General features: G+C 36.9%; 1 protein-coding gene across 7 annotated transcripts in view; it reads left to right on the forward strand.

Moving 5' to 3' along the window:
- Positions 1–22,711, forward strand: part of PDE5A (phosphodiesterase 5A) — a 164,846-nt gene that overhangs the window by 69,003 nt on the left and 73,132 nt on the right. For all 7 annotated transcript variants that reach the window (XR_007517605.1, XM_049885431.1, XM_049885430.1 and 4 more), the window contains 4 exons: positions 3,615–3,752; positions 5,861–5,925; positions 16,517–16,625; positions 18,169–18,256. Coding sequence is in view for 6 of the 7 variants with exons in the window: in XM_049885431.1 (XP_049741388.1) it covers positions 3,615–3,752; positions 5,861–5,925; positions 16,517–16,625; positions 18,169–18,256 (400 nt within the window). In the remaining variant the exon portion in view is untranslated. The remainder of the gene's footprint in view (positions 1–3,614; positions 3,753–5,860; positions 5,926–16,516; positions 16,626–18,168; positions 18,257–22,711) is intronic.

A 22,711-nucleotide genomic window follows, 5' to 3' on the forward strand; every position in this document is an offset into this window, starting at 1 on the left:
ACCCTTACTTCCTGTTATCCCTATCCTACCAGTATCATTATGTCATTGTTTTAAGTGCCTGGTTGGGTTGTATTCGTGATGTTAAATACTATAATGCATGTATACTTTTAATTCATGCCCTGTCAACTCTAGACATTATACCTTGATTTCATACATTATAAGATGAGGATCTTAGCACCCCTAACGTTCCCTTTATCTCTCCTTGCCAACTACTACTCCTTATCCCTGTTTGTGCCATCTATCTGGACTTTTTATAATACAGGAAAACTAGAAACAATTTAACTGTCCTTCATGAGGAGAACAGAGAAATAAATTGTGGTATATTATGTGGAAATGTGGAATACTACATAACACTTAAAATAACCTAGAGCCGCAAACATTGATATAGGTCGATCCCAAAAATATAATATTAAACTAAAAAAGTACATTGCACATTATACCTACAGTATGGTACATACAGTTTGTGTAATGTTTGAATCTAAAACACTGCTGTCCGTATTCTTATATATAATTATATTTTATATTGTTCAAGTTGATACCATATTTCGCTCTCTAATCATAACGAAGTTTTCTTGAGCTTTGTCTAAATTAATCCTAAAGTTAAAATTTTAAATGAAGCTTTAGGATTACTCTATGTAAATTGCTATTCACATTACCTTTGTTATGTAACTTTTAGTTTTTCTTGGTATTTCTGAAGTCCTTTCTTTTTTCCTTGAACTATGTTGCTCTTTTGTAGCCCCATGTTGCTGGGCTTGTTCCCCCAAACTCTTCATCATATTAGTCATTCTGTTGAGTTTCTCTTTTTCATGGAGATTTACAAATTGAGATTCTCTATCTTTCCTCTTCCAAGCTGAATTATTTTTTCCCATGCCTATTTCATAGCTGTTATCATATAACTTTCCTTCACTGCTTTCTGAGAATGATTCCACAGTTTTCTGGATTCCTGAAAACTTCTTTCTCAGTTTACTCCCTTTTACTGTTGCAGCACTTTCTCGGTTAACTACTTAAGAAAGAGTATTGATGACAGAAGTGTTCTGAGTCATTGAATGCATGAAAATGTCTCTTGTACTGTTCCACCAGTTTGGCTGGGTATAGAATATTAAGAATATATATATTTTTTTATACCCAGAATATTAAGAATATTAAGTTGAATTTTTCAGAATTCACTTTTTCAGAATTTAAAGTTAGTGCTTTTTAGTTAAGTGTGGTGAAAGGATACAACCCTGACTCACGCCTTTCCTGACTTTAAACCACGCAGCATCCACTTGTTCTGTTTGAATGACTGCCTTTTGGTCTATGTCCAGGTTCCACATGAGCACAAATTAAGTGTCCTGGAATTCCCATTCTTCACAGTGTTATCCATAATTTGTTATGGTCCACAAGTTGAATGCCTTTGCATGTCAACAAAACACAGGTAAACATCTTTCTGGTATTCTCTGCTTTCAGCCAAGATCCACATGACATCAGTAATGATATCTCTTGTTCCATGTCCTCTTCTGAATCTGGCTTGAATTTCTGGCCATTCCCTGTTTCCTGCTGCAACCGTTTTGGGATTATCTTCAGCAAAATTTTACTTGCGTGTGATGTTAATGATATTGTTTGATAATTTCCGCATTAAAAAAAAAAATTTTTTTTTTTTTTGTTGGATCACCTTTCTTTGATATGGGCACAAATATGTACCTGTTCCAGTTGGTTGGCCAGGTAGCTGTCTTCCAAATTTCTTGACATAGACGAGCGATCACTTCCTGTGTTGCATTTGTTTCTTGAAACATCTCAATTGGTATTCTGTCAATTTCCTGGAGCCTTGTTTTTGGCCAATGCTTTTAGCACAGCTTGAACTTCTTCCTTTAGTACTGTTGGTTCTTGATCATATGCTACCTCCCGAAATGGTTGAACATCAACCAATTCTCTTTAGTATGATGAATTTGTGTATTCCTTCTATCTTCTTTTGATGCTTCCTGCGTCGCTCAATATTTTGCCTGTAGAATTCTTCAGAATTGAAACTAGAACCTTGAATTTTTTCTTCAGTTCTTTCAGCTTGAGAAATGCCAAGTGTGTTCTCCCCTTTTGGTTGTCTAATTCCACCTCTTTGCACCTGTCATTATAATATTTTACTTTGTCTTCTAGGCTGCCCTTTGAAATCTTGTCTTCAGCTCTTTTACATTGCTGTCATTTCTTCTTTTCACTTTAGCTACTCGACATTCAAGAGCAAGTTTCAGAGTCTCTTCTGATGCCCATTTTGGTGTTCTCTTTCTTTCCTATCTTTTTAATGACTTTTTGCTTTCTTCATGTATGATGTCCTTGATGTCATTCCACAGCTTGTCTGGTCTTTCAGTCATGAGTGTTCAGTGTGTCAAATCTATTCTTGAAATGGTCTCAAAATTCAAGTGGGATGTACTTAAGGTCATACTTTGGCTCTCATGGACTTGTTTTGATTTTCTTCAGCTTCAAATTAAACTTGCATAGGAGTCACTGATGATGTGTTACACAGTTGGCCTCTGGCCTTGTTCTGACTGATGATACAGAACTTCTCCATCATCTGTTTCCACAGATGTAGTGAATTTAATTCCGGTGTATTCCATCTGGCAAGGTCCACGTGTATTGTCACCATTTATGTTGTTGAAAAAATGTATTTGCAATGTATATAAGTTGTTGGTCTTGCAAAATTCTAGCATGCAATCTCCAGCATCGTTTCTATCACCAAGTTCATATTTTCCAACTACTGATCCTTCTTTGTTTCCAACTTTCACGTTCTAGTCTCCAGTTACTATCAATGCACCTTGATTACATGTTTAATCAAATTCAGACTGCAGAAGTTGGTAAAAATCTTCGGTTTCTTCATCTTTGGCATTAGTGGTTGGTGAGTGAATTTGAAATAGTCGTATTAACTGGTCTTCCTTGTGGGCATATGGGTATTATCCTACTGACAGCTTCGTACTTCAGGATAGATCTTGAAGTGTTCTTTTTGAGGACGAATGTGATGCCATTCCTCTTCAGTTTGTTTCCTGGTGTAGTAGATCATATGATTGTCTGATTCCAAATGGCCAGTACTAATCTATTTCAGCTCACTAATGCCTAGGATATCGATCCTTATGCATTCCATTTCAGTTTTGACAACCTCCAATATTCCTGTATTCCTACTTCATACATTCCACATTCCAATTATTAATGGATGTTTGCAATTGTTTCTTCTTAATTGAGTTGTGCCACATCAGCAAATGAAGCTCTTGAAAGCTTTACTCCATCCATGTCATTAAGTCCGATTCTAGTTTGAGGAGGCAGCTCTTCTCCAGTTGTATTTTGAGTGCCTTCCAATCTGAGGAGCTCATCTTCCAGCAGTGTACCAGACAATGTTCTGTTGCTATTCATACATTTTTTTACTGGCCAATATTTTTAGCTGTTAGTTGCCATCATCTCAGCTCTGGCTCATGGCCACCTTGTGTATAATAGAACAAAACTTTGCCCAGTCCAGTGCCATCTTCATGATCTTAGAACATTAGAGCCCATTATTGTGGCTGGCTATTGTGTCAATCCATCTCATTGAAGGTTTCCCTCATTTTTAAAAGTTACAGTTAACAAATAATAAGCAATAACCATTAATCTTTTTTGTCTAGGTGCTGCTTGACCTTGCTAGCTTAATTTTTGAAGAACAACAATCATTAGAAGTAATTCTGAAGAAAATAGCTGCCACTATTATCTCTTTCATGCAGGTGCAGAAATGCACCATTTTCATAGTGGATGAAGATTGCTCCGTGAGTACAGAGTATGACTTTTATATTTTTAGAAAGACTAAAAGCACCTCAAAGCACTGCTTTTAAATCTCATTTAGCCTCAGAACTCTCTGAAGCAGAACTATGTGTGGTACTTGGGTAAAGCTGATCAGAGTTTGGGCTGCTGTGGTTGATGAGGGGTAGAGAAGAGATTGGAGGGTTCCTTTCATGCACTCTTTCACTTCTGTCCCCCAGCGCTAACTAGTTACCGTGGGTATGTCTGTGTGCTGCTTTTGTCAATGACTACACTGTCTTGATGGAAAAATACATTATCATTACAGTGTGCTGATTTTTCAAGGTCAGGAGTAGTGGTGCCTGGCTGCCATGAACAAGTAGACCTCCACCCTGAATGAGTTAGGTGTAGACTTTTCCTTGTAACAGGAATTCTTTAGAAACAAGAAGACATGGACCAATAAAGGCAGCATCACTAAAGGTGGCTATAGTCCCAAGTCCTTTACCAATAATGCCAAACTACTGAACTGTTGTAACTGGTAGATTTCAGTCCATTGATTTGTAATATGAAGAAACATTTTCAGATGTGTAGGGAAAGGTGGAGCGTTGTTACAGATTATGGGTAACTTACAGGCAGGCCAAGCCCCTTGTGTTTGCCATTAGAATCAAGACCCCTGGCCAAAGGCAGTTTTCCTTTATGCATTTTCTTTCCCTTCTCAACCTTTGAACTGTTACTTCTGGGGATATTTCTTATTCGTGTAGTTGTTTTTTTCCATTAAGTTGCTAGAAATAGGGTCTTTACTGGTGTGTGAAAAAGAGAGTAGGGATTCCCCTTTGTATGTACAGGCCAATTATAATCCATATTTGATATCTAAATTGGTATGGGGGGTAAGTAGAAGTATAAAAAGTATTTAATATTTAATTTATATTTAAATGTTTTAATTGTTTTAGCTCCTAAGACTGTACTGTATGACCCAACATCATTAGAATCGTGTGTGTCTGTATGAGAATGGATATGTTGATTAATACAAAATTCTCATTAATAGGGTATCATATGAGAATTCACTGTGCTAGAAGATAATGAGTATTCTTATAGATATTGTTTCATATTTTCAATCAGTTACAAAATTATTAATGTATTTAAATGAGAGATAATTACAAGGTAATAACCATTCTTTCAAAGTTAGAACTTATTAATACAGTATGTCATTTTGTCATTTTTCTCCATGATCCGCTCTTTAGCATTTAATTTTTGAAAGTTATACATGAGGCAGTCCTTTTTGAACAACTTAAATATCACTTTAATTAACATTCAGTGCATGTTTCTCCCAGTTAACACCCATCATGGTAGCAACTGATTTGGATCAGTGGTGCCTGGAAACATAGCTCAGCAATATGCCTGATTGCATGTTTTACTTACTTTTTAACAATCCAATTGTAGAGTTTAGAAAAGGGATTGGATGACTTGATGTCTTCGTATTACAATTACTAGTTGATTAAAAATATTTGAACATCATGAGCAAAAATCAAAATGTAAGCAAGAAAAAAAAAAATGTACTCGCTTCATCCCCAAATTACACCAACATCACCGTTGTATTTCTTTGTTTCCTTTTAATTCTTTATATAGTTGTAAATACAGCACAGATGCAAATTTGCATTCTGCTCTTTTAAATGTAACTCCGAAAGTATTTCTCTGCGTTGTTGAAATTTTCACAATTTAATGATCTCATAAAATTTTGCTGAATGATAAGTCTTTTTAAAAAGGCATTCTTTACCTGGGCTGTAACAACAGCCATCAATATATGCATAAAAGTCACAAATTGAGGATTTTAGAATAAACATAGAGAAATTTTTGAAGTGAATATATCCGTTAACACCTAGTGGAGAAAATAAACCAGTTGGTACTCAAATCAGCATTCTTGTCACCAACAACATGAACAAGGTCTTTAGTAATGGGAAGCAGCTTTGTGGATGTCATGAAATCAATGCCAATTACAGTTTAGTCTGCAAAAAAGTAAAACTATGTGACAAGTATTAATGTCTTTAACCAGCTCCACAGACATGTATGTCTGTATATAGATAGTTTTCATTACGTTTTCAAATTTAATTCTCAGTCTGTGTTGTTGCTCTGTTTTCAGGATTCTTTTTCTAGTGTGTTTCACATGGAATGTGAGGAATTAGAAAAATCATCAGATACCTTAAGGTAAAACAAATTATTCTCTATTTCTCTTTATCACAAGTATATGTTGTTGTTGTTAGCTGCTATCGAGTCAGCCCCCAACTCAAGGTAGACTCAGTGCATGACGAAGAATATCTTGTCTGGTCTTCCTCCGTCCACACATCAATTGCAAATTGGACCATTGTGATCCATAGCGTTTTCATTGGCTGGAAATAAATGGGCAGGCCTGCCTTCTTAGTCCAGCTTAGTCAGGAAGCTCTGCTGGAACATATTCATAGTAACATGCAGGCTACCACTGACAGACAGGTGGTAGCTGCCAATGAAGTATACTGGCTGGAAATCAAACTCATATCTCCCACAGGGAACGTGAGAGTTCTACTGTTGAATCACCACTGCCTCATATCACAAGTGTATAATATTGACTAAATATTTCATGGCCAGTTTAATTTTAAATCGTATAAGCTATAAAAAACCAAAACCAAACCCAGTGCCATCGAGTCGATTCCGACTCATAGCGACCCTATGGGACAGAGTAGAACTGCCCCGTGGAGTTTCCAAGGAGCGCCTGGCGGATTCGAACTGCTGACCCTTTGGTTAGCAGCCGTAGCGCTTAACCACTACGCCACCAGGGATTCCATATAAAGCTATAGGCTATTTTATTTCCACAAATAGCTTTATTTTTAAAATATTTTACTATTTGATAGTAAAGCTCAGGTTTTTTCACTACAGATGACCTACCTGAGAATTATTTCGTATAGTGAATGATGTTACGATTAATAGAGCCCTCACTACAGCATTTTCTGTGAACAGGTTCATTTAAGACCCGCTAGTACTAGCTTTCAATTATAGTTTCTTGTTGAGAATTAGACCCTTACTGGAAATTTGGTAGACTTCTGAATAGACTTACTCTAAGTAAGCCGTAAGGATTTAATGAGTAAAAAAATGAGTAAAACATTTTTAAAAAACCATATATGATATTTTAAGTGGCTGAACACCGTGGTTTTCTATAGTAAAGATAAGGTCTTGTCCTGTGTTTTGTTTCTATCTTCCTGAGGATACTGGATACTTGGTTGACTTCAGGGAATGCTTAAAACAGGTGTGGGGGTTGGGGCAGGAGAGCCTGTGGCCCATTTCATACCAAGACGTGTGCCCTGTGGCTAGAATCAAATCAGCTCTCTATTGCAGTTCAGTTCTTTTTCATGTTTTCATCGTTTTTAAAATTGTATTATTTTTGTTGTTGCTTAGAAACAATAGAAAGTATTTTATATGATGGAAGTTATAGATATTATTACCTCAGTTTTATATGTGCTTTCTGAAGAATGTTGAAAAGGATTTAAACTACCAAATGTTCTTTCTCATATTCCCTTTCCTGTTCTTGGCCAAAAACTAGTGTTATTGGTTTAAATGATAGGACATTCCAAGGAATATAAATCTGCTAGAATAAAGGGTCCAGAATTCTTGGGCATAATGCCGTTTATCACACTGATCATTTTTCATTTGTTATGGATTATTTATTTTACCGCTAAGTACTTTGCTGATCAGAACTCACAGATTAATTAGGAAATGCAGACTGTTAATATTATATATAATAGTCTCATACCAAAAACCCATTGCTGTCGAGTCGATTCCAACTCATAGGGACCCTATAGGACAGAGTAGAACTGTCCTGTAGGGTTTCCAAGGAGTGGCTGATGGATTCAAACTGCTGACCTTTTGGTTAGTCGCTGAGCTCTTAGCCCCTGCGCCACCAGGGCTCCTAAAAGTCTCATGTGATCATCAAAATAGAATGTTATTTTAACTTTACTGTTGATATTAAATTTCTAGATTTTTTTTCACTAGGTGTTGACCTGAGAATTATTTCATATAGTGAATGATACCACTATTTGTACTCAGTAACTAAGCTCCTTCGTTAATAAAAGGTGTTAGTCCTTTAAAAATAACCTCGTTACACATCTAGCATATAGGAAAAAAAAAAAACCTATAAAATCTTCCAAAAGTATGTGTCATCAAAAAAATGGTTAGCAGGACTCTTCTCAAAGACGTAACAGCCAAGTGCAATATGTGAACTTGATTAGTTCCTGTTAAAAACATAAAACAAAGCAGAACAAAAAAATCTATCAAAGATAGATTTGGGGAGGGGACAACTGAATATTTGCATATGGACTGGATATTGGGTGGTGGTGGAGGGGTTGTTGTTACTTTCTTTGGAATTAGTAAGATATGGTGGTTAGTAAGAGGATTGTGGTTACTTTTAGGAGATTCATGCCAAAGTATTTAGGGATCATGATGTTTGCAATTTATTTTAAGATGGTTAACCAAAGATAAGTAAATACATTGAAATTTAATATGTTAAATAGATCCACACATGCATATATAGATAAAGCAAATATGGCAAAAATATTAAAAATTTTTGAATCCGGAGGGAAGGTATTCATTTTACTTCCAACTTTACTGTATGTTTCAAAATGCTTGTCATGAAATGTTAGAAGAAAATGTTTGTAATAATAAGTTGGAAACACAGCAAAGCAAAAACCCTCTATGTAGATCCTGTAATGCAGAACGGCCTGACTTCGCAGCTGCAAGAACAAAGTATTTCAGTGCACAGCCTGTTTTGTTCCAACACTCGTAAATAAGACTGACCCCAAGGAACACTGTGACGTCTGCAAAAGCTGTCTTCTGCCTCAGCCCTCTTTTTATGGGTGCCCTTTCTCTTCTTCTCCCCTCTTAGCTTTTCTTACGTTTCCTGTCCTCTTATATCTTCCCCCATCAAGACTGAGAAACTGTTGTACGTAGTGACTTAAAGTTGTCATTTTGTTAAGTAATTGTATTTAAATTAAAGCCTGCTGTTACTAAATTTTTTTTAATAATGGATTTAATATTAAACATTCTATTGATGCAGTGAAAGGCTTTTTCTCCTATTAAAAGAATTTTAGAAATCAGCAAAGGGGCAGGGGTATAACTTGGGAGCAGGTGAGGAAATCATTTGATTCAGAGGGTATACCTGACTTAAGCCTTTCCTGCTGACTTTGGTGTGGGGTCCTCTAATTCCTAGCCAATGTAGATAAACGGTGGTAGGTCTGCCCAGAGGTTTTTCTGCTGCCCTGGAGATTTTGGTTCATACCACCATTACCAGATAACTAGTTGCTATCTAGTCAATTTTGGCTCACGGCAAGCCCATCTAGAACTGTGCTCCATAGAGTTTTCGGTGGCTGATTTTTTGGAAGCAGATTGCCCAGATTTTTTTTCAAAGAGCCTCTGGTGAACTTGAACCTCCAACCTTTCAGTTAGCAGCTGAACGTGTTAAACATTTGCACCAACCCGGGGCTGGTCTGTATTTCCCTTTTGGCCAACTAGTCAAGTGCTGAAGTTTATATCTTAAACCCCCATGCCGTTGTGTTTTTGTGGCATGTTTGACATTGTTTCAGTTAATACTGAATCCTTTTTGAAAGCCTGATAATGTATATACACCCTAGTGTGTGTATGTGTCTTCCCCTTAAAAGATGGATATGAGGCTCCATCATCCATCTCAGTTATGAAGTTTTTTTTTTCATCCATAGGAGGATCTATAATATTATCTTCCTTTTATGATACTGTGACATTTTGTTGCTCTTTTAAAAGAGTATCTTTGACAGCTCAACTGGACTGGACCAAAAGCAAAGAAGTTTCCGCGATAAACTGAATGCTTCAAAGGTCAGCGGAGCAAGGGCGGGGGTTTGGGGACCATGGTTTAAGGGGACTTCTAAGTCAATTGGCAAAATAATTCTATTATGAAAACATTCTGCATCCCACTGTTAAATGTGCCATCTGGGGTCTTAAATGCTAACAAGCGGCCATCTAAGATGCATCAATTGGTCTCAACCCACCTGGATCAAAGGAGAATGAAGAACACCAAGGTCACACGATAACTAAGAGCCCAAGAGACAGAAAGGGCCACATGAACCAGAGACCTACATCATCCTGAGACCAGAAGAACTAGATGGTGCCCGACCACATCCGATGACTGCCCTGACAGGGAGCACAACAGAGAACCCCTAAGGGAGCAGAAGATCAGTGGGATGCAGACCCCAAATTCTCACAAAAAGACCATACTTAATGGACTGACTGAGACTAGAGGAATCCCGGTGGTCATGGTCCCCAAACCTTCTGTTGGCACAGGACAGGAACCATTCCCGAAGACAACTCATCAGACCTGAAAGGGACTGAACAGTGGGTAGGAGAGAGATGCTGATGAAGAGTGAGCTAATTGTATCAGGTGGACACTTGAGACTGTGTTGGCATCTCCTGTGTGGAGGGGGGATGGGAGGATAGAGAGAGTTGGAAGCTGGCAAAATTGTCACAAAAGGAGAGACTGGAAGGGCTGACTCATTAGGGGGAGAGCAAGTGGGAGTATGGAGTAAGGTGTATATAAACTTATATGTGACAGTCTGACTTGATTTGTAAACGTTCACTTGAAGCTCAATAAAAGTTAATAAAATTAAAAAAAAAGTATCTTTGAAAGTTTCTAGTAAGACGTATGTAAATACTTGATTATTTTACTTTTAATTGTTTGCATAAATAGTGAACTACTATATAAATATAATTTAGTTGTATATAATTATAAAGTTCATAAGCATAGATACATATATAAGTTTCATATGCCTATATGTATGTATGCAAAAAAATGTATGTGTGTGCATATATATACATATATGTATTCATAGGACAATAGGAAAATCATTATGATAGTGCATATTAAAAGTATAAAATGATGAAATCTGCATTAACTTTAGAATATTTGTGCAGCATATGTCTTGTGTAATTATGATTTGTGTATTGGCACTTTGATTTTTTTTGTAAATTCCTCCAGGTTGCCTAATTTCTAGTCCTAGCTGAACAACCCAGTGACTTGGTGTAATAGTGACCTCTTCTGGTGAATATGAATTTTTTTGAAAAAAACAAAAGCAAGGTCTTGGTATATATTTGTTTTGTTTCTGATGAGTGCCACGTTTCCTCTCCATAGGCAAAATGAGAGTTATTTTTCCTTTTTTAAAAATTGTTCCAAGACTGTCTTAGTGTAAAGATATTTTTTATAAAGGATAAATAAGTTAGCATGATTACCTTAAAAGAGACTAATTTACATGGATCATTTTAACTGATTTATTATGTGATTTTACAGTAAGGAGAATCGTTCACACCAATGGCTTATGTCAGATAAACATTTAAATGTTAGCTTTCATTTTAATAATGCATTAAAATACCTCTAAGTCATGTAAATAAGTTTTTATTTTAATAAAAATTGGATACCACACCTAACTGCAAAAACTCTGGCTTAGAATGGTATTTAGTAACCTCGGCATTTTGAAAACAGACTTAACTGATATTGATCCGTATTTTTCACCAACAGATTCTTTATTACATTTCTCAAATTGCTTATTGATAGAATTCAGGACTCCCAATTCTCAATATTAAACACTTTGCCAATCTAAGTACTTTTCCATAAGATGAAATGCTAGGCAGTTTGATGCTGTTAGCAGTAAGCAAATCAGTCTTTCTTTCTAGACAGTTACTTATCGGTTAAAAAGCATGGCTCACCAACGCAGTAAATATCTTTCGTAAATTAAGAGAATGTATTGAAGACAGCTTTGAAATATTAAGTGTAAAACTAAAAAATATTCAAGGTGAACATTCTACGTAATTATTACAATGATATTATCAATGGGATAAAGCAGAGTAAGTTCTTGGGAATGGGTTGCCCAAGAAATTTAGAAGGAAAGCTAATTTCCAGATGGTGAAAGGTTTTAGAAGAGTACTGGTGGCACAGTAGTTAAGCGCTCAGCTGCTAAACCAAAGGCTGCTAATCCCACCAGCCACTCTGAGGGAGAAAAATATGACAGTCTGCTTCTGTAAAGATCACAGCCTTGGAAGCCCTTTGGGGCAGGTGTGCTCTGTCCTATAGGGTCACTATGAATGAGAATCAACTTGATGGCAATGGGTTTGGTATTTTCTTGGGGGTAGGTTTTAGAGTCTCTGTTTAAATTCAAAAAGTCATCCAATTAGAAGAGAAACAATGAGTAAGATGTTGTACAGTTAGTGATATAATTCCATATGAATGAGTTCTGTGTGTATTTTTATTATATATACATTTTGTCCAATGTACATTTTTATCATAAAGTGACAAATACATAAAATTAGTCCTTGAAATTCACTTTTTTTACAATAAATATACTAATCAATATTTGTTACTGATTATAATAGTAGGACACAGTTATAGTTAAAAGTAAAATCTACTTTAAAACATTTGTGGATCCAGAGTAGACAAGTGTAACTCTGGAATCAGACTGATTATACTTAAATCTAAATTCCACCACTTAATACCTATAGGACTTTATGTGAAGTATTTAACATCTCAAAGCCTCAGTTTCCTCATCTGTGAAATGGGGATAATGGTAGTAGGATTCAGTGAGGGCTAAATGAGATAATGCATATAAAATGCTTCAGGAAATTGCTGGCACATAAGTGCTTGGTAAATTTTAGATTTTACTCTCTCTTGAATGTGTTTTGGTTTTCTTTCTTTGGTTTTCGTAGCCTACAATGATTTCCATTTAATTCTACAGCACAGAAACTTCTCAGCTTTTCTAAGTTCCTTACCTGTCTCTTTCCAAAGATATACTCATATAAACTCCGTTGATAGCCACCATGTAAAAAGACTTTAAAAAGTCTGGGTCCTCCAAGAGGCATATGCCAAGAGTGAATTAAAGGTATGAGAAATTTGTCCAGGAAACACCCTGTGGAAGCGGAAGGGGAAAGGGCCAGGGAAGGCTAGGAGGGCCAGCAAACCCCCACACAGAGTGAAGGAGAGAGGGAAAGAAGGAAGCTGGGTTGTATGGAAGCATCTTAATTATCTGGGCTGTTAAAAGGGATGTTTGGCAAGACTGTTGGGGAGTCCCCTAGCTTCTAGTCTGCTGTCAGACAATCCTGGTTTCCCAGGAAGGGGCCTACCTCAGTGTCCCTGCTGTGTGCAGTCTTGGTCTGGGTACAGCCCTTCGAGGCTTGGCCTTGGTGCTGACATGCTGATAGGTTTCAGAGCACAGCAACTGGAGACGTTGGTTGGTTACGTGTCCTGTAGCTGGAGCTCTGAGAGGCACACCTTCAAGGCTGCCACAGTGTTCCTGTTTTCTGTGAGATCCAGATTCCTTGCACTGTACTTTAAAAATCTTCCACTGTCTGCGCTGGCCTAACACATTCAGTCTGAAAGTATCACTTCATGCCCAATGATGTGTAACTAGTGTTTCTAAAATACACATAGAACTCTTCCATTTCAGCATTGTATTTTATGCTGTTTTTCTCCCTGGAATACCCTCCTTTCAGTCCTGATGTCTTTCTTCACTTCCTTAAATCATACCCAGCCTTTAATGAATTTCTCTAAAGCCACCTCTGCCCTAATCCACTCCACTTACGTGTTATCTGTTCATCTTCTCCACGTATGTGGTGTTGCGTTGGTAACATCTGCATTAGTTAGGAAGATTAAGCTTCACTAGTAAGTCTTGAAAACCCATAATAATGATAGCTTTGACAAGAATGCCGTGTAAAAGCCCAGAAGTAGGCAGGCCAGTGCCACTCTGCTCCACAAAGACCTCAGGGACCCAGGCATCTCTGGGCTTTCTACTCTGATTCCCTGGGGTGTGGCCCTTTTCAGAACCAGGGACGCAGCTCCAGTGATCATATCCCTGTTTCAAACAGTAGAATGGATAATATCAGTATAGTAATGCATATTAAAATTATAAAATGATGAATTACCCACATTTACCTTAGATTCTTTGTGCAGCATATGTCTGTGCAATTGGAAATCCTGGTTGGTGAAGTGGTTAAGCGCTACAGCCGCTAACCAAAAGGTCGGCAGTTCACATCCACCAGGCGCTCCTTGGATACTCTCTGGGACAGTTCTAATCTGTCCTATAGGGTCACTGTGAGTCGGAATCGACTCGACACCAATGGGTCTTTTTGGTTGAGTTACCTTAGATTCTTTGGGTAGCATATGTCTGTGCAATTATGTTTTGTGTACTGGCATTTTGATTTCCCTATCTCTTAGGGAAGACTGCTAGAATCTGCCATACCCGTTTCATTTTATATTTTATTGACCACAAATTGGTCAATTGGTCAAATACGGCTGTACCAAGCTACTTGGGTGGCTGAGAAATGTAGTCTTTCCTCTGGGTGGCCATGTGTTCAGTTAAAGAGAAGGGGAGGAGAGCTGTTGAGGGATAGCTGGCAGCCTCTGCTCTAGACTCTATCCAAACAGTAAAATCCAAAACCAATTACTGTTGAGTAGATTCCAAATCCTGGCAGATCTGTGTGTCACAGGAGAACTGTGCCCCATAGGGTTTTCAAGGGTTGATTTTGTTTTTTCCCCCAGAAGTAGATCACCAAACCTTTCTTTCAAGGTACCTCTGGGTGAACTCAAACTTGCAACCTTTCAGTTAGTATCCGAGTTCCTAACTATTTGCACCACCCAGGACAGGCCACTAAGACAGCCCTGAATTCTATTCATTTCTGTGTCACAGCCGTCTACTAGACAGCTACTGGCCTAGTAAGTTTGTCTCCCATGTGGTACCAAAGGTGCCTTTCATGGAGTAGGTACTTGGTATGTATTTGGGGTGCAGAAACTAAGAATTTATCAGCATTTCTTTTAGTTTAAAAAACAAGCATGGCTATCATATAACTTTAGTAAATCTCATACTCATTTTTCACTAAAGTACCGTTAGGAAAACTTTAAGTTTTTAGTAATTTGAAAAAGAAATTAGATACCTATTGATTTAAAAGTAATTCATTTTATTTCTATAAATAAATAGTATAGTTTCATTTTTTATAAATGAAAAATAATTTTAGTTAGAGTGGATCATTTACTTCTACCTACCTCAACGCCTATAAGTCTGATTTTATGATCTTTGGCAAGTTGCTTAACCCTTTCAGACTTCCAGTACCCACTGTTAACATGATGATGATAATAATAAGGGTTATTAATATTATTATAACTTTTAAAGAGATTTGGACAGTTATCTTACCTCTTCTCCAGTGTACTTCTTTCTCTCTGTGGCCTCCTTTTCATTTTTCATACCTTTAATTTAGCTTCTTAATTTCTTTTCCCTAGGCTTTTTTATTTTATATATATATGTATATTAGTTTTAAAAATTGTTTTCTGAACTGAAAACCTACACTTAAAACCTTTTTTTGAATGCCACCCAGATAACACACATGAAATAGGAACCCACATGAGTGTATTAGGCCTGAGTTGTGTAATAACTTGTATGCCTTCACAGATTATCAGTCTAGTCTTAAGACATGTTCAATATAAAGTTCATTTACTTCTTGTGTTACTATTCTGTCATTTCCTTTTCTTTTTTTTTTTTTTTCTCTTTCATTCAAAATAATACTGGACATCTGGTCAGTACATAATTTGACCAAATTATACTTAAACTAAAATATACAGTTAAGAAAGGGAAGACTAAGATGTGTGAGCCAGGAATGAGACAACAGACTTCAGGAATCTTTGTGGACTCACTAGCACTGGAGAACACTATTTGAAACCTCTGGCCCCAGGAGCAGTTTGACAGTTGGGTGAGAAGGACAGCAGATGGGCAAAATATTGGAACTTGGCGAACAAGAGGACATCCTCCTAGGCCTGTATTTTATTTTGGAATGTCTCTCACGATTAGGCTTTCCTGTTTCTTCACTTAATGATACTACAGTTGAGATAGGCGTATAGTTATACCTGGAGTAAATTTCCGTCACCAGATCTTTGCGGAATTAATTCATCACCATCACCAGGAAACCTAAGAAGCTTCCTGAAAAAAAATCATGTCCTGTTCTGTTCTCTCCACCACCCAGACTGTCACTGTATTACTGTTCCTTCTGACATAAGATTAATCTTCTGTGCTCAACCAATTTAGCAAGAGACTGGGGGAGGTGGGGGAAGGTAAAAATAGTATAAATTCAAAAAATTTTTGAGGAAGATTAATTTTTAATTTTAGGAAGTATTATAAGGGGTCTCAAAGCATAAAAAAGGAGTGTAGAGAGGAAATTGAAGAGAATGATGTTAAGGAAGAAGAGACAAGAAAAAGAGAAAAAGGAGAAAAGATTCGGTTAGAGAGAGGAGCTAATAAAATTCGTCTAAGCCTGCTTGGTGATTTTTCCTTTGGTCTTAGAATGTGTAAAAGATTGTTTCATTAATATGGATAGATAAAATAAATAATCGAGAAAGTATAGCAAACACTAGACCTTAATCTTTCTGGAATCTGATGAAAAGAATAAGACATGGGGGGGAGGTCTATGCAAATTTTACATTAAATGTCACAAAAATCAACATGCCCGTTAAGAGTGGTAATAAAGATTACTATGACATCTTTTGAACTTGCTTTGGACTGTTGACAAATTGTAAACTTTTCCCTTCTTAAAATATTTTAAGTGTAGTAATTATCAAAGTTGTAATCAACAATTAAAGCTGCCTTTTTCCAATTAAGAGACATCCTTTTCTCTAAAATTTGAGACTAGTCTGTCTCTTACAGAGTCATTTCTTTAACTCCATTTTGCTCATGTTTTCTCACTGCGCAGAAAGAACTCATATTTGTTATTTCCACAGGGAACGTGATGCAAACAAAATCAATTACATGTACGCTCAGTATGTCAAGAATACTATGGAACCCCTTAATATCCCAGATGTCAGTAAGGATAAAAGATTTCCCTGGACAGTAAGTAACCTGATTTTAAAACTGACGCCAGAAGGCTGTTTTCTCATCAGATCTGTACTTAGTTATTCTTCTACTGAAGGACTGACTCCAGTTGATTGTTTAAGAGTGATCTCTGCTTTCCCTGATCAGTAAAACGGGAAGATAGCTCATAATACCTATTTAGAGGTGATCATCTATACCTAAAAAGGAGCCTTGGTTAAGTGCTCAGCTGCTAGGTGGGTTGGCAGTTCAAACCCACCCAGCAGCTCCACAGCAAAAGACCTGGTGATCTGCTCCCATAAAAATTACAGCCAAGAAAACCATATGAGGCAGTCCTACTCTGTCTTGTGGAGTTGCTATGAGTTGAAATCAACCCGACAGCACCTAACAACAACATACATACTTGAGAATTTTTTTTTAAACTTGTATCAGTTGTTTTTTTTTTAAGTATGTTACTGAACTATCATATACTAATGCTGAAGTCATTTAATGTTTACCTACGTAATGTCAACTACATATCTTAAATGATATTGTTAGAGTTCTTAAATTTATCCTCAAAAATTAAGTTTCAAATGATTCAAGCTTACATGAATTGGTATTCTACCTCAGTGAGTCGCTCTGTGGGAAAATGGGTATCTGTTTTCCCTGAATTAGCGAAGCAGCAAAGATCAGTTTCGCAGACATTGAAAACTTAGAATTCTAGTATTTTCTCATTTCAGAAAAGTATTGCACATCAAGGCAAGTGCCTTGGTTTTGTTATGTGCATATCCAGGACACCTTTGGAGAACATGAGTAATGTAGGCAATAAGAACAGTGGGAAAGCAGGACGATTTGTAACATGTAGTGTCCTGGGTAGGAGCCCTGGTGGCTCAGTGGTTAAGCACTCATCTGCTACCTGAAAGATCAGTGGTTCGAGCCCACCCAGCAGCTCCTCAGGAGAAAAGACCTGGCAATCTGCTCCCGTAAAGATTACAGCCTAAGAAACCCTATGGGGCAGTTCTACTCTGTCCTGTAGTCCACTGTGAGTCAGAATTGACTCAGTAGCACACAACAACAGTGCCCTAGGTAATGTAACACTTGTATTCTGTCCCTCTTGCGCAATTATTTGAGATACCTACGTGGCATAGTGGTTAAGTGCTATGGCTGTTAACCAAAGGGTTGGCAGTTCAAATCCGCCAGGCGCTCCTTGGAAACTCTATGGGGCAGTTGTACAATGTTCTATAGGGTCGCTATGAGTCGGAATCAACTCGACGGCACTGGGTTGTTTTACTATACCAGTATAGTAGATACTGAGTAAATATTTTCATTCATGTTCTTATAAATTACTTGCGAACATTTAAAATAAAAAAAAAGTTAAAATACGGGATTTTTAAATTTTTTAATAAAGTAAAAAGTGATTGTTTTATATTGCATTTATGTGAACTTCATTATAATTTATACATTTTCTGCAGTCTGGTGTTACCTTTAGTTAATAAAAAGTGAGAATATTAGTGATGCCAAATATGTGGCATCTAATAGACAATTTTATCCCTTCATAATGTTTTGCTGTTTTGTTTTTTTTTAGAATGAAAACACAGGAAATGTAAACCAGCAGCACATTAGAAGTTTGCTTTGTACACCTATAAAAAATGGAAAGAAGAATAAAGTGATAGGTAACACAAGTATTCTTCATTTGTAAAAGAAAATATATTATCCTAGAAACTTCTTTCTTTCAAATGTCAATTTAAAGAATAAAGTGCGTGAAAGAAGATAAAAATTGGAATGATAAAATAATTTTGAAATGATTTTGTGTTCGTAAATGCCAACAGACATTATTAGATACATTATTAACTTTGATGTGTTAATAGAGGATATAATTATTACGCACCTGTTTCATTAGAATGTATTGTTTAAAAATGGCATGGTGCTGAAAGTGGGTAGACTGAGAGACTTCAAATTGATCATGTATATTGGTTATGACCCTCATTTCCTGCTTTCTGAAATCTTTTTAACGTGGTTTAGTTTATAGGCTGAATTTGTTTATTCAGTAAGTATTTTGAACACTGCAGGGTTCTGAAGTCCCTGTGTGGCACAAACGGGTAAGCACTCAACTGCTAGGCAGAAGGTTGGTGGTTCACACCCACTGAGAGGCACCTCTGAAGACAGGCCTGATGATGTGCTTCCAGAAGGTCACAGCCTTAAAAACTCTATGTAGCTGTTCTGCTCTGCACACAGTGGGTCGCCAGGAGTCAGAATTGACTTGACAGCAACTAGGCGCTTGGATAAATCAGAGAACAAAGCAGTGATTCCTGCCCCCATGGAGCTTCCATTCTTGTATGCAGGTTATAGAAAACCTCTACTTGAGGAATGGTGGAATGGTGCATTCACAAAAAAAATGGAATGTTGTTTGCTGTTATCAACATATTTGTTTCTCCACACTGCAAGTTGAATTAAGGGTAGGGCAAAAAGTAAGGAATTTCATATACCACACATGCATAATTGACATTTTGAAAATAGTCTGAATTGTTAACATTCTCCCAGGACCTTGGAAATAAAGGAAGTACGAGTGCCTTCTAAAGGTGAAACTTTTAAATGAGAACTCTTAATGGAGCAATGCTTAGATAGATAAATTTACCTTAAAAAGACTGAGCAGTTCTCAGGTTATAATTTTATTGAAGGAAACAGAAAAGAAAAAAAGACAAATACTGAAAGTGCCCCTCCAAGTTCTGTCCAGAAGCAGGGGATCCTCTATCCCTAACGCAGAAATAGATATAGAGAGCTGTACCAGCGTGCACGGAGTCTTCTGACCACATGGTGAGCTTAGGTAGAGACAGATGCAGCAGCTTGTATAGCCAGTATTTTCTCAGTGAGTCCAGTCCCTTTGCTTGTATGCTTCCTTATTGTGAGATGGATGGATACATCGGCTTAGTACCATTAAATGTTCCATGAATCTGACTTCCCTTGTTCTGATTGTGATTTTTGTTTTGTAGGTAGGTTAGTTCCTAGGAAGAGAATGCATTATTCGTGTACTTTCAAATATATTGGTTGCTATCATTGTGCCATAAAAAAAAAATTTTTTTTTAATTTTTTTATGATTGTGCCATAGTGAATAGGAAATTGAGGCGATGGGCTGGAGTTGCAGGTGTACATATGTACACCTGTCCCTGGGACAGACTTGGTTCTCATTGTAAAATAACACCTTCTGGTTATAAAAATCAGTCTTGTGAGCTTAGTTCAAGTGGCTCCACCCCAGAGAGATGGCTCTGTCCTCAGCATGGTAATCCAGTTTCTAAGCCTCAAGGCAGAGTCAGATCCTGACCCTGGTGGATTGTATATTAAAACCTCTTAGAAGCTGGCCTTCCACCTTCCTGCTGGGCTGTTTGGTCAATTGCTGTCTTCTACAATTCTCAGAGAAAAAAGATTCTCAGAGGTTAATGAATAAGTAATCTCTATTTTGAAGATTATCACCAGTCAGAGCTCCAATTTAAACAATAAAAAAATACTGCTCAGGGTGCCCTACAGTGTGGTGCTAAGCAAATGTTATAAAATTTTATTTGCTGGGGAGATCAAGGGGAATAGCTACATTATGAAATGTTAGGCTTTTTGATATAAAGACTTAGTACAACTGCCTTTGACCTTTGAAAATATGAAATTAAATGCCAGAAGGAATGCATTATTTACCAGTAAGTTTCCATAAGAAGGGGGACAGAGTGGCAGCTTGCCACATCAAATCACATCTTCTCATTTCCTCAGTAGCTTCTCTGGAATAATAACTGGGAGTGGGGTGTGGCTGGAGGAAGTTAGGCATCAGGCCTCCTGTATCGCCCTATGCATATGATAAATGAGAACTAGTAAGATAAAGTGGGAAGAGAATAGGAGTCACAGCCACCTGTTTGCTCGATGTTTCCTTTAGCCATTTAAGTGATTATGGGCACAAGACTCACTTCTCTGGAGTCCCTGAGTGATACAAACAGTTAATGCACTCAGGTGCTAACCTAAAGATTGGAAGTTAGAAACCACCCAGAAGCACTTTGCAAGAAAAGCATGGGGATCTACTTCTGAAAAATCAGCCATTGAAAAACCTTTGGAGCACAATTCTACTCTGACACACATGGGTTGCCATGAGTCAAAGTCGACTTGATGGCAACCATTTTGTTTTTTATTGGGTTATAGTTTCTGAGGGACTTGAACTAAGTAACCTTTCAGATCTGTTAAGAGATTCACGTTGTATGATCCTAACCATCACTATTCCAGACAAGGAAGTGAAAAAATAACAATTGAAATAATTCCAGACTTTTCTTGGCATACATTTTGTGTCACCCTATTTGCCAACAGAGCCAAAAGTAAGCAAATGTTTTTGGAGAGGAAAAATTTCCTATAAATAAGAAGAAAGGAAGGCGGGAGGGAGGGAGAAAGAAGAAAGAGAAAGAAGAAATGATTCCTCTAGTGGGAACTTTTGGGGGGCCTAAAATTAATTCCAGATACGAGGAAGAAAATTTCCAGTGTTCCCTGCTGTTTTATAAGTGTGACAAAACTAACAATTTGAATTCCACACTATACTTATGTCCCCACTGATGCAGCATGGAAAATGTCATGATTTTAGATAATTTCTCTTACGTGTTACAGGCCAGATTCCACTATTATGTAATTTTAATAAAGAATCCCCATAGAGTTACATGCAGACAGGCCCATGTGTTTTTTGTAATCTTCCTTCCCCTTCATTTTTTTCCATTACTTTCATTTAGATGAAATTATAGACATTAGACCAGTACGGGGCCTGTTGTATCATCAAATTTATTCCCTGAGGTATTGTTTCACATCAAATGTTTTCTTAGTGCTCTGGCTAATACAGTGTTTCCACTACTTTGCTTCCAAAACTATTAAGGAAATATATTTCTCATTCAACATGCATTTATTTTAACCAGTTATTTTCCCTATTTTCTAGGCTAAACATGCCTTTTTCCATGCTGGATTTACTAGAAATTTTTGATGCTTTTGCATACGAATTGCAGGACAGATTTTGTTAAAAATTAGTCCTATTCCCATTTTAAAAAAAGAAAGGGGGGGGGGAACAGTGCTGAGAACATTTCCACTTTAAATAACTTACATTTCCTTCTTTTTTGTTAGTAAAGAAATACAATAAAAGTTATAGTGCTATGCTACACATTGGTTGACAGAGAAGAACGAGATATGTTTCTTCCTGAATGTTCTAAACTTGTTATTATCCTAATTCTCTCTTATCTACACTAAAAGAAGGTTCTAATTTTTTTTATCTCTACAGTGAATTTTATAAGTTTTTTGTACATTCAGACTTGTTCTTTTAGCCCGTTTGAACTGATCAAACAGCTGTGTTACTCTGGTGTTCTAAAAGATACCGTTTTACATCCTTTGCAACACTAAAATGGAAGTCCCTGGGCGGTGCATGTGGTTAAGCACTTGACGGTTAACCAAAAGATTGGCTGTTCAAACCCATCCAGAGGTGCCTTGTAAGAAAACCCTGGCCGTCTGCTTCTGAAAGGGCCCAGCCTTAAAAACCCTATGGAGCAGTTGTACTCTGACACATAAGGCAGGAGACCTACATGCCTACAGAGATTTCCTGAGTAGGCCTTCAGTAAGTTTTTGAATCATCGATTGATTCAAAATATCCTATCATCTTATCTCACTCTATTAATTTATTTTGACTTTCTTTACAAATACCAAGGTGAATGCTTGGAGAGGTAGTCTGATCATTTATGTATTGCAATATGATACCAAGGCATTAATATTCTAAAATAATCCAAGTTTAAATTTGACTTCTACTTCATTTTATTTTCCAAATTTTAAATTTTATCACTTGGCCATGTTATTAACTGTTCTGTTTATAAAAATAATTGCTAGGAATTTTCTAATGCAAGTATAATTAATAATGCCTTGTCTTCCATGGTACATATACACCTGTGTTAATAAAAGCGTATAAATTTTTCCCAGTTAGAGAAGTTTAATGCACACACAGTGGTTTGGTTTTTTTTGCAGTTATAATAAGTGCCAGGAAAGAAGACTGTAGAGGCAGTAGTACCCAGAAGAAAATGAGGAAAAAATAAAATAAAATTAAGAAATTACAGTTTTAAGATTATAAAATCTACAAAACT

Source organism: Elephas maximus, chromosome 5, assembly GCF_024166365.1.
Source record: "Elephas maximus indicus isolate mEleMax1 chromosome 5, mEleMax1 primary haplotype, whole genome shotgun sequence".
Lineage (NCBI taxonomy): Eukaryota > Metazoa > Chordata > Mammalia > Proboscidea > Elephantidae > Elephas > Elephas maximus.